Raw genomic sequence first — 13,211 nt, forward strand, 5'->3', positions numbered from 1 at the left:
AGAGGGGAGAGCCTGGGGGGGCCCATACCTGTGACCCCGCACTTGAGGAGCAGGATTATTACAAGTCTAAAGCCACCTCCTCTACAGAGCTCAAAACAAGCAAGGTCCCATGAGGTGGCTCTGTGCAGAAGGGCACTGGCCACCATGCCTAACAACCTGGATTTGATCCCAGGGACCCATAAATGGAAGGAGAGAACCGACAGCGGGGAGGTGACCTCTGACCTCCACATACGCATCACTATACTCGGAAGCCTAAACGCATATACTAAATAACTAAGACGTGATTAAAAGGAGGGAAACGAAAGCCACTTTAGAGGCAGAAGTGGTAGCATTCACTTACACCCCCACCACTTGGGACATAGAGTCAAGGGGATAAGGAGTTCAAGGCCAGCCTGAGCTACCCAGTGAGTTTGAGACTAGCCTGGGCTGCATGAGACCGTGTCAACAAATAAATAAAGAGAGAATAAATGAAATCTCCAAAGGCAAACGATAGCAGTGATTTAAATGTGGCTACCATGATGGCAGTGGTGCAAGAGCCTACCCAGCACCTCATAAGAAAAAACAAAACCAGAAAGCCCAACAACTAACCTGGACATCACTGAGTAATGTGCCTATGAAATACATGAGAGGAGCACACAAAGGCTGTGAGGTAGGTGTGTGTGTGTGTGTGTGTGTGTGTGTGTGTGTGTGTGTGTGTGTGCGCACCAAGGCAGTGGGAGGTGGTGGGTGTGCACCAAGGCAGTGTCTGAAGGTGGAGAGAGGCAAAGAAAACTGACTGTTAAAGAGATTTCTGAGGAGGGGAAGTACTTCCAACACTTGGTAACTGATTTGCCATGGAATAAGAAAAAGCTAATAGGGACAATCAATAACTTGTTGTCTTAAGACAAATGAATGAGGTGGGGGGAGGGCTGGAGGAAACCGATAGCTCACCCGGAGCCTCGAAACTTGCCACTTTACCACGCAAACCTCTCTAGCTCTAACAGGATAACTGAGGAATTGCTATCAGTGAAGTTAAGAGCAAAGGAAGGGCGGTGATCACGGAGCCGAGTTCACTCGTCAGGCACTGGGAATCAGTTCACTGTGTGCTGTGGAACTAATTTGAAAAGTAAAGCCCGGGGTTAGGGATTTAGCTCAGTGGTAGAGCACTTGCCTAGCAAGTGCAAGGCCCTGGGTTCGGTCCCCAGCTCTGAAAAAAAAGAAAAAAAAAAAGTAAATAAAGCCCAAGGAACACTAATCCATTCTAAGACATGAAGAAGTGAAAACACTTCAAGACAAGGCGAGGAGCTGTGTGTTATCTGTCCCATGCACGGTGGGAGAACACCCAACGTCGGCCATCACCCACTGGTATAAACTGACTCCAAGTTAGCTCCCCAATGATCAAGCTCTGTAACACCCCCATCCTTCCTTTCTAAGAAGATTTGTGAATAAAATCACCTTTTTCCCTCAGTACATCTCTTTATCTGCCCATCATGGAATGAGCATCCAGACTCGGTCCAATAACAGTTACAGAACATAATTTTAGTGCTGAGGATACATTTCAGAGGTAGAACACTTGTCTGGCACACATGAGCCGTAGGCCTATTCCCAGTATCAAAGATACAGAAAGATAATTTTGTAGACTAAATTCCAAAAGAACTAAAATTTAAAATGAAATATTACAGACTTTAATAAAATGTTGCAACAATGATTACAGACCAGTAACATCATATATAAAGGAAAATGACAGCATATAAATCGTAATAATAATTAAATGCCATTTCTTTTGAGGCAGGGTCTCACTATGCAGCTCTGACTAGCCTGGAACTTACTACGTAGATTAGGCAGCCATGAACACACTGAGATCTGCTTGCCTCTGCCTCTGTGGTGCTGGGATTAAAGGCCTACACCACAGTGACTGGCCTAAAAATTTATTTTAAAGTCCAGGACTTAAATGTACCTTGTTGTAGAGGACTTTGCTTCACATGGGCAAGGTCCTAGGTTTGATCACACACACACACACACACACACACACACACACACACAGAGAGAGAGAGAGAGAGAGAGAGAGAGAGAGAGAGAGATCACAGCTAGAAATTTAAAAAGGAAGAAAAGAATGTAAAACACAATTTCAGAAATACTGTCACCGACCACCGAAGTGAAAAACAGTAAGTCAGCAAGCTTACTGTCCAGGAAACTGGTTTTTCATTTGGAAAGGACACTTTTACATCCCTCTTCTCTTTCGATCCCTAGGCATCATGATAAAAGTTTCTCCAAATAAGGGAAGTTCGGCTTTATGAAAACTTACTGAATTGCTACTACTTCTCAAATGTCATGTTATGGTAAGAGACACAAATCTTTTTTACAAAGTGACACTGGGGAACATGACCACAACAAATGTCTCCAAAGCACACACTGAAAACACCAGGATGAGTGGAGACGGAGGGGCTGAGGGAGGGAGAAGTAGGGCGAGACCATGAAACGGGTAAGATATATATAGATTCCTGATGGCCTGTCTCCATCCATTCGGGGGAGATACAACTGGAAGGAACGAATTACACATCCCTCTAGATAGAGCAGCTGAGCTCTGATAGGCTCGACAGAAGATGAGAGGGGTGGGGTGAGGTAGAAACCTCTGGGCAGAGCCCAAAGACTATTAGCTGGGATACTGGTTGAGGATGGACCCAGAAACTTGAATATTACAAACACGGTATTGACAACAGCACAGAGGGCATGAGCCACAAAATGCAACACAGGAAATTCACAAAATCAAGCAAGACCCAATAGCAAGCAAGGACAGAGGTTATCTACACAGATGGTTAAAGAAATGTGTATCAGAAGACAGTATTGTTTAGCACCTACAAGCCAGGCAAAAGTACAAACTGGCTTTTAAACCCAATACTGCACAGACACAAAATGAGATAGTCAAACATTGTCAGAGTATGAAATATTCCAGAATAAGAAACGTGACTAAACTATATTAATAATTCTGTGCAAAAAGGGATTATGTATAAACCCAAGTAACAAATAATGACAGAGCACACAAACTGTGATGTCTGTAATGTAAGCTGTATAAATGGAGTCTAGAAAACACCAGCTGGACCCAGAAGGCAGCAGAAACCTGTCCTCCATCCAGAGGTTCGAAGGCGTTCAGGAGCTGCAGAGAGAGGCTACAGCTTCAGGATTCACCCTGGACTGCGTGCTCAGAATTTTACCCTCTCTTTGCCAACTCCAGGTCCAACGTCAGTCGCAAGTATATTTTCGTTTCTGCCAATCATCTGTGAGGTAGGTATCCGAGTTGCCAATGATACTAAGTGAGGGAAAGAAAGACCAGCTAAAAACTCCATCTCAGCAGAAGTCTTCCTTCTGATCCTCCAAGATGCACAAGCTGCTTCTTGCTTCCTCGTTAAGGTTTACTGGGGCTTCCAGGGCGATTGAGCACGGGCAGGGAAGAAAGGCCTGGCCTCCACAGCCCCAGCCCCGGGGGTTCCTTGTTTCCCAAGGCCTTGTGATTGCTCAGTAGAAGTCGAGTTGTCTGAAAGGAAGAAGAGAGATGAGTTTTCTGTTTTAATTCTACATTGTTGTAAGCAACATGGGAGGGAATGGGGTGGACTGGATAAAAAAAAGTAAATAAAATAAGCAGTCGGAAAGGGTAGGCGGCAACATGAGGAGATATTTCTGATATTAAATTTAGTAAACAGAGAGAGTAAGCTAACAGCCAGATCAGCACTTCCTCAGTAACTGGGCTTGAAGAGTTACCACAAAATGGATCTCCCCGCAACTTTGTGGTGGTTTAAATAAGATTGCCTCCCCCCACCCCCGAACATTTGAATACTTAGTCACCAGGGAGTGGAACTCTTTGATAGGATTAGAAGGATTAGGAGCCAAGGCCTTGTTAGAGGAAATATGTCACTGGGGGTGGGCTTTGAGGTTTCAAAGGCCCATGCCAGGCAGAGTGTAGTCACTTCTCAGTCTCTCTCTCTCTCTCTCTCTCTCTCTCTCTCTCTCTCTCTCTCTCTCTCTCTCCCTCCCTCCCTCCCTCTCTCTCCCTCCTTCCCTCCCTCCCCCTCCCTCCCTCCCCCTCCCTCTCTGCCTATGGATCTGGGTATAGCTTTCAACTACTTCTCCAGCACCGTTCCTGCTGTGCCTGTCACGATGCTCCCTGCCATGATGATGCATGCTCTGAAATCGTAAGCCAGCCCCAATTAAATGATTTTCTTTATAAGAGTTGCTTTGGTCATGGTGTCTCTCTTTACAGCAATAGAACAGCGACTAAGAAAAACTTTTTAAAAAGAATTATTTTATTAATTTTTTAAAGATTTATTTATTTTATTTACATGAGTACACTGTAACTGCCTTCAGACACCAGAAGAGGGCATCGGATCCCATTACAGATGGTTGTGAGCCACCATGTGGTTGCTGGGAATTGAACTCAGGACCTCTGGAAGAGCAGTCCTTAACCACTTTTAACCGCTGAGTCATCTCTCCAGCCCCTATTTTATTATTTTATAAATAATAGAGTTTCTAAGCCATCTTGTAGGTGCCTGGAATCCAGCCTTGGTCCTCTGCAAGAGCGACAAGTGCTCTAGCTGCTGGGACATCTCTCCAGCACTTCTTGAGACATGCATTTTATTCCTAATCATTTACCTGTAATGGGGTCAAGATTGCTTAAAAATGAAAATAGGGGGGGCTGGAGAGATGGCTCAGTGGTTAAGAGCACTGACTGCTCTTCCAAAAGTCCTGAGTTCAATTCCCAGCAAACACATGGTGGCTCACAACCATCTGTAATGGGATCTCATGCCCTCTTCTGGTGTCTGAAGTCAGCTACAGTGTACTCATATAAATAAAATAAATAAATCTTAAAAAAAATGAAAATAGGGGAAAACTTTAGTTCAATTTCATAAAAGCAAACCACACATACAGTACTCGTCACTTACCATCTCCCTCCCATGTTCTCAGCTGAACTACTAGGATTATTCTACCAAATCCTTGACTCCTAGTTTGCCCAGAAGCTACCATGGGCAAATCCTCTAAGTTGGCAAAATCTTCTCTGCTTTGGTTAGAATCGTATTTCCACACCATGCAATGTTAGCTGGGGCTAGAACACAGCTCGGTGACGAAAAGCACTTGCTGTGTAATTGCAAGCACCTCACAGACCTCAAAGGGACCTCATCCCTTCTTCTGGCTTCCTCTGGTCCCTTCCCTCATACACCACATGTATGCATTTGAGAACAAGCATGCATGCATGTGCACACACACACACACACACACACACACACACACACACACACACAAGTAATAACAAAATAAAATGTTGACAGTATCAAACTTTCCAAGGAAAAGGTTGCAGTTAGCAAATGAAATGTTTTGTCTGCAGGCTGGCCTCTGTTCACTGCCCCTCCTACTACACAGGACAGAAAACCTTAGCACACCTCCTCACAGATGGCTCTCTGCCTACCTTTCTCTTCAAGCATCTTGTGCAACTTCTTGTGTCTGTAGGTAGAGATTATCTGGAAATTCACCACACTTGAAACACTAAGTTCTTGGTCCTCTAGCAACTTCAGGGTGGCAGCGTGAATGAGCTGGTGGGAGCGTTTGCAGGTCTGAAAAGTGCATTCACCCCGCACAAAGGATCTGCATACGTGAAACTTGTTGCACTTATCCTTGAGGTTGCAGTAGCCATAAAGGACATCACCACCTTTGTTGTACAGTAAACAGACCTGGGGCAGAAGTGAAGCAAGGCTTGAATGGGAGTTTTCATTATTACCTTTAAGCCAATATAGTACAGTTTAACTAAATGAGAAGTTTAATGGCATCTTTGGGGGAGGGTGCATGTATGTGCACATGCATGTGAAGGCCAGAGGTCAGCACTTGGGGTGGGGTGTCTTTTTAAATCACTTTATTTTTTTGAGACAAAGTTTCTGGTGGAACTTAGAACTCACTGATTGGTTACCAGGCCCCAGGGTTCTCCTGTCTCCCCTCCCCACCATCATGATTACAGGGTATCGATACCACCATGTCTGTATTTTTTTTTAAAAAGGTGTGGGGGGGGGAAGGGGTTATATGCATAAAAGTATAGGTACCCACAGGTCCCCTAGAGCCAAAGTTATAGGTAAGTTGCCCAACACGATTGATCCACAGCACTGCATAAACCTGGGCACGCCTGTAATCACATCAGGGAGACAGGGGGATCAGAAGCCTCCAAAACTATCATTTATGAGGTCCCTGGAATTGAACTCAGGGTTTGCCCATGCCAGGCAAGTGCTCTAGGAGCTGAGCTATCCCTCTGGCCTTTGTTTCTGTTTTGAGACAAAATTTGTTATCTTTTGCCTCAGCTGAGAGTTGGGATTACAGGAGTGAGCCACCAAGCACAACTGTTTTTGTTTTGTGGAAAACCTCCAAATCTGGCTGCTCCATGTATGAGAGTTCTCAGCATCCTGGCCATAATTTATCTTTCTTTTATCCTGGTTTGGGTTTGGCTTTAGTTTGCTTCATTTTCAAGTGAGGATCTTGATGTATAGCCCAGGCTGGCCTCAAACACTCAATTCTTGGGGGTTGGGGATTTAGCTCAGTGGTAGAGCGCTTGCCTAGGAAGCGCAAGGCCCTGGGTTCGGTCCCCAGCTCCGGAAAAAAAAAAAAAAAAACCAAAAAAAAAAAAAAAAAAAAAAAAAACCACTCAATTCTTTGGCCTCTAGAGAATTTCAGGTTTGCACCATCACACTTGTCTTTTTTTTTTCTTTTTTTTCTTTTTTTCCGGAGCTGGGGACCGAACCCAGGGCCTTGCGTTTGCTAGGCAAGCGCTCTACCGCTGAGCTAAACCCCCAACCCCTCGTTTGTTTTTAAGGCAGGGTTTTAATGGGTGAAGTCATCTGGACTGGAGCTCACTATGCAGACCAGGCAGGACTCACATTTTCAGAGATCTTTCCTCTCTCACCTGCTGCAGTTACAGGGATGCACTACCACAGACGCCACACTGCTCCCTATACCTGACCCCCTAAAAAAACCTCACCTGTAAATACATTTAATTTTAAGTCTATTTATAAACCCTACTGAATATGAGCTCTCCCTAAAATTCTTTTCTGCATGGAAGTCATGGATCTGATTTTATCAGGGCTGAGGTCCCTCCAAGACTAGGAAGGCTACAGAAAGAGACATCCTGGATCGAAGTGTCTGTTCCTCCTGCCTCTGACAGGAATGTCTACAACAGAATGATCACACCAGATTAAAGTTTTATACTGGGCTGGAGAGATGGCTCAGGGGTTAAGAGCACTGGGTGTTCTTCCAGAGGTCCTGAGTTCAATTCCCAGTTCATGGAGGTTCATAAACATCTATAATCTGGTGTCCTCTTCTGGTGTGCAGGTGTATGTGCAGGGAGAACATAATAAATAAATCTTTTAAAATTATCTTATTGGTAATCTCATAAATTTGCGATGATTATAACAAAATAATAAATTCACATAAGTAGAAACTAATGTGCTAATTTTTTACCATTCCAGCAATTAAAAATGGATACTGGAACCAAAGCATAGTACTTAAAAGCAATTAAAATTAACATCTAAAGTGGTGATGGGAGGTCGGGGTGGGGGTGGATTAGCAGAACAGAAAGCTAGCCTCAGCTAAGTTGCAAGTTCACTGCCAGCCTGGGCTATATAAGATCCTACCCCAACAAAAGAGAGCAAACATGGAGGAATAGGTGATCAGTGAGAGAAAGCCCTGCCCAGGTTGATGGGAGGAGAGCAGCTTCTCAAGGACTCACCTCTGGGAAAAGGCAGGGGTCGTTCTGCAAAAGCAAGATTCGAAGCTGGGCTTCATTGAGGCCAAAAAGGCCCTGGTTTTTCAAGACTTGGACGTTGACAGGTGTGTGGATATCATGGGACAGAGAGCAGGTAGACCTAGAAGAGTTCAGAGCAGTCAGAAGCCGCGGTCCAGAGGAGGGAGGAGGCTGGCAGGTCTAATTCTTTGCCTAGGGCATTTCCAATTTACAAGTGAATTGTCCAAGTACTAAAACAATTCCTGGTTGAGGCAACTCAGCTTCCAGGGGTCATTTTCCTGTTTGGTGAGTATCCTACCCTCAGGCTTGGCTGAGGGTAGTCATCTGTTTTTACAGTGACTAAAACTTTACGGTCAGGCCAACGACAGCTGCTGGTCTCGCTTTGTCAACCAACACTATAAAGAAAGTACCAAAAAGCTTTCTGAGTTGCTGCAAAGCACTGGGCTTGGGAGAGGTGCTTGGGCGATGTCGCAGCCAGGCCCTCACCCCATCCTGCCACCAAGTTTCCTGCGGTTGGACTACACCAGCCTTTTTAGCGCAAATGGGCTGCGGTTACGGAAGGAGGGGGAGGAGAGAACAGAATTTCCGCAGGCCTTGAAGCCCCCCCAGATGTTCCCTCAAGCAGCACTTGGCATAAGTGAATTCAAAAGTAGCGACACGGATTTAACCTGGCTGGTGTTGGGGAGCATCCTAGCATCCTGGGACAGGGAAAGCAAATTTGGGGGGAGGGGTGAATAATAAATCTCAGTGGAGAGGACCTTCCATGTTCTTCCTCTCAGCGACGAGGAGCACAGGGGCGGCCAGCGCGAAGGCCTTTGTCCCACCCCACCCAGGCTCGCCGAGAGCATCCGGAGGACACGTCCCGCCCGCACCCTCTGCCCCGCTGGACTTTGAGGACTCCGCCCCTCACCAGCAGTCGCGGTGGGGGCACTTGCCCAGCATGTGGCGGCGACACAAGTGCAGCTGGTCGCAGGCCTGGCACTCCCCGCGCTGGTAGCGGGCGCAGAGGCGCGCGGAGGACACGGCCATCACCCTGCAGGCCGTGGCGCCACCGCCTGAGCCCGAGCCCGAGCCCGAGCCCGAGCCCGCCGCCACCTCGGCCTCAGGGTCCCACGGGCCGTCGCGCAGCTCCACCTCCTGCAGCAGGAAGCGCTCTGGGCCCGCGCGCCTCAGCACGGCCCGCAGCTTCGCCTCCGACAGCTCCACGTGGCCACGCAGGTCCTGCAGAAACATGCGGCCGCCGTGAGCACACAGCACCTTGGTGAGGAACGCGCATAGGGTGAGGTCCGCCATGGCCCGCCAGCGCGTCCCCGCCAGCCCCGGGCCTGCAGGCTCCTCCCCGCCGCGACCGCGGCCGGAGCCTGCGAGCGGTAGGGGGCCGGGCCTCAGAAGGCAGGGCCTGAGCCCCAGCAGCATTCCTGTCTCCTGGGTTTCTTGAAGATAGCGGATAGCAGATAGCAGGAAGGGCTGCAAAGAATACAAACTGCTAAAGTGGTTCGTCCAGCCTGGTGGTTGTTGCACCTTGGAGATAGAGGCGAGAGGAGGCAGAGATCAAGGCCAGCGTCCACTGCAAAGGGAGTTGGAGGCTAGCCTGGACTACATGACGCTGTGTCTCAAAAAAACTAGTAAGGAACCAGCTCAGGGGGTATAAGCTCCTTCATAAGTATTGGGGTCCATGAGTAACCCCTACAAACCACACAAACACCGATTTCAGTCCAGATAGGACTGAAATCCTATTGAACACACACCGTAATACTGATCAATCAGAACCGTAACTCAGATGGGATTGAGCCATGACATTGTTGATTTTTCTCTGTCAGCTTATAAAGGAAAACCACAAAAACACAAAAACCATAGTGAGCTCCTACCCAAATGGGGGAAGTGCTGCCAGTGATCAACGCTGACTCAAGCCATTTTACACGTAATAGTTCATATTGACCTTTAATTTGATGGCTCCTATGTAAAGCGTTGTAGGATTTCTTAAGATTAGCAAACCTCATGCAGTACATGCAAGAACATAACAGGATATACGATCAACATGCCCTTCCTCTGAATCAAGGTATTTTCCTGTGTCAGTGAGTGGCAGGCATGTTACAGAAACATTATGAAATAGCAGGCAGGCATGGAAGAAAATGGCTACAGCTATGCTGGGGGCTGGCACACCTCAACATGAGTTAGGTCTCTGGAGCCCATGGCAGAGAGAATCAGGTCTGGAAACATGTATCTGACCTCCACGTGCACGGATCTGCACTAATACACATTATACATAAATGCTGATGCACACTAAGCACACACATAATAATAGATAACATTGGAAATTTTTTTTTTTTTGAACGCTGGTAAGTTGCTAAGGAGACTGGTTGAGCGGAGGACCTCCCAGAAGAGGGAGCCACTAGCCATCACTTTTGAAGTGTGTTCCGTCTGAACGGAGATAAAACACAACTCAGCTTGGGAGCTGGGGATATAGCTCTGTGGACTGCTAGCTTAACATTAATGAAGCCTTGGGTTCCATTCCCAAGCAGCACATACATTGGGCCTGGTGGACTTGCCTGTGATCCCAGCACTGGGTTGGTTGAAGCTGGGTCAGGAGTTCAAGGCCATCCTCCACTATATACCTAGTTTAAGGATATCCTGTTCTACATGAGACCCTAACTTTTTTTTTTTTTCGGAGCTGGGGACCAAACCCAAGGCCTTGTGCTTGCTAGGCAAGTGCTCTACCACTGAGCTAAATCCCCAACCTCTGAGAGCCTAACTTAAAAAAAAAAAAATCAATTTTGTATGACTCAAAAGTTGAGATGGAGAGTTATCCCAGCAATTAAGAGCACATGTGACTCTTAGGGAAGACAGGGGTTTGATGATCCCCACCCAATGGATAATTGAGACACTATCTGTAACTCCAGTTCTAGGAGATCCAATGCCCTCTTCTGACCTCCAAAGGTACCAGGCACACACATGGTACATGCAGAAGCAAAATACTCATACATATAAAATAATAAAGTGTATGAATATGGGCTGGAGAGATGGCTCAGCAGTTAAGAGCACTGACTGCTGTTCCAGAGGTCCTGAGTTCAAATCCCAGCAACCACATGGTGGCTCACAACCATCTGTAATGGGATCTGATGCCCTCTTCTGGTGTGTCTGAAGACAGCTACAGTGTATTCATATGTAATAAATAAATCTTTAAAAATATTTTTAAAATGTATGAATATTTATGACTACTGTGTGTGAAGGAGTTTATGCCTACAAAAACAAAAACAAACAACAACAACAACAACAAAGAAAACAAAAAGCTCTCACCCAGAGAATTCATCAGAGGGATTATTGTAAAGATTGCAAAATGAACAGATGCAGTTATCTCACTAAAAACAAGCATGGGAAAGGGAGACAGCAGGAACCTCTCTTTCTGGTTTTTTTTGTGGGGAGGAAGAAGGGGGGAGACCTCTGGAGTGGCCTCTCACAATTATAATCCCTACACTTGGGAGGCTGAGGCAAGAGGAATGCTTAGTTGGAAGCTATCCTTGGCTATAGTGTGAGATTGTCTTAAAAAATAATGGAAAGGCTGGAAAGATGGCTTAACAAACTAAGAACACGGGAACCCTGGTTTGACTTCTAGGGTCCACTTGGCAGCTCACAACTTTTTTGGGCCTCTGAGGATAGTACGCAGCACGTGGTGCCACACCTACATGCCAGCAAACCACTCGTACACATGAAATACAAATGATTTTTTTTTAAAAGAGAGAAAATAAGAGATGATATCCTCCTACCTGCACAAACAAGCATTATTACAAGCTTTTTATCTCATCGTTCCCTAAATATTATTTGTTCTTACAAAAGTTATTTTACTCCTTCTGTCCTATTTATTTGTCTCATGTAGCCTCTCTGTCCGTTAAACTACTCTTAAAGCTAAACTCTAAGTCCCACCTGCCCAAGGACCAGGTAAGTGGGAATGCTGGGAGTTGTAGTTTTTTGGAAAACAACACAACCGCATAAGAAAATATGGTGGCCATATGGTTTTGTCCTTAAAAAAATCTCTACACTGCCTGTCTCATTGCCACTTGCTGGGAATTCTAGAGTGGTCTTGACTAGAGTCCACCCTGGTCAGTACTTAAGTAAAGCTTGCTTCAAATTTGGCTCAAAACATGGAACTGGTTTCTCTCTTGTACATCTCAAGATTAAGAATCTCAAGGCAGGGGGCTGGAGAGATGGCTCAGCGGTTAAGAGCACTGACTGTCCTTCTAGAGGTCCTGAGTTCAATTCCCAGCAAACACATGGTGGCTCACAAAGATCTGTAATGGGATCTGATGCCCTCTTCTGCTGTGTCTGAAGACAGCGACAGTGTAACCACATACATGAAATAAATCTTAAAAAAAAAAGAAAGAAAGAATCTCAAGACATATACTGTATTATGTCTGTTTTATGGAATTATTTCTTTTATGTACTCATATACATATAAATAGACATTTTTTCTATTGTTGCATTGGTGGCAATATATACAAACACCCACTAAACCTAAGAGTATTTTCCTTCCTAACAATGGACAAATGCCTAGCCTATTATTCCTCTATTGCGTGACTTGGAGATATTCAATGATTTCCCCATGGTTCCTTAATGGAAATGAAATGAACCCTGTTGTCCCTGTAGTGCCTTCCTTTCCCTGTGTCCCCTCCCTACTAACCTTGCAGGGAAACTGTTCACAGCAATCCTTATCTGCTTACCAGGGAGCCCAGCCTAAAATGTAAACTGAGAGCTGCTTTCTTGGGATCACCTTCTGAAGAACTGCTCTCAATCCACCCTTATCTGTTTGCCTCTGAGGGAGCCAACCTAAGATACAACTGAAAGGGAAAGATATAAGATTCAAGTTGAGAAAGGGGTTACTGAGGAATGTCAGGGCACACACAGAGAAGAGGCGTTAAGATAGGGAAGGATTTTACTTCAAGGGCACTGATGTTGTAAGCATGTTTATCCAGAAGTTTAATGAGGTCAATTCTGTATGCTAAAGAATAGATGGATGGAGGAGATAACCCAGTGGACAAAATGCTTACTAGACTGAGGCTGGGATTTGAATGCCCAGATCTGATATGAATGCAGGATGGTGCGGGGTCCACCTGCAATGCAAGTACTTGCTAGGCAGTGGCAGGACCCATAAGGGGACGATAAATAGCTAGACTAACCAAATTGGTGAGTTCTGGATTTGGTGGAACTGTTCATGCAAGCACAAACACACACACACACACACACACACACACACACACACACACACACACGACACACATGACACACGGTGCATATAAACTACACAAGTATACACAAACATAATAAATGCCTTAAAAAAACAAAGAAAGGGTTGGGGATTTAGCTCAGTGGTAGAGCGCTTGCCTAGGAAGCGCAAGGCCCTGGGTTCGGTCCCCAGCTCCGAAAAAAAGAACAAAAACAAAAACAAAAACAAAAACAAAAAAAAAAGAAA

General features: G+C 45.7%; 1 protein-coding gene across 1 annotated transcript in view; it reads right to left on the bottom strand.

The window, feature by feature from the left end:
- Positions 1-1,641: 1,641 nt before the first annotated feature.
- The window catches only part of Zc3hav1 (zinc finger CCCH-type containing, antiviral 1), a 68,439-nt gene continuing 56,869 nt past the window's right edge, over positions 1,642-13,211 (bottom strand). Inside the window, 4 exon segments of the mRNA NM_001447386.1 lie at positions 1,642-3,511; positions 5,435-5,696; positions 7,733-7,868; positions 8,658-9,084. Coding sequence (NP_001434315.1) covers positions 3,390-3,511; positions 5,435-5,696; positions 7,733-7,868; positions 8,658-9,040 — 903 coding nt within the window. The 5' untranslated portion in view covers positions 9,041-9,084 and the 3' untranslated portion in view covers positions 1,642-3,389.

This window comes from Rattus norvegicus, chromosome 4 (assembly GCF_021556685.1).
Source record: "Rattus norvegicus strain SHRSP/BbbUtx chromosome 4, alternate assembly SHRSP_T2T, whole genome shotgun sequence".
Classification (NCBI taxonomy): Eukaryota; Metazoa; Chordata; class Mammalia; order Rodentia; family Muridae; genus Rattus; species Rattus norvegicus.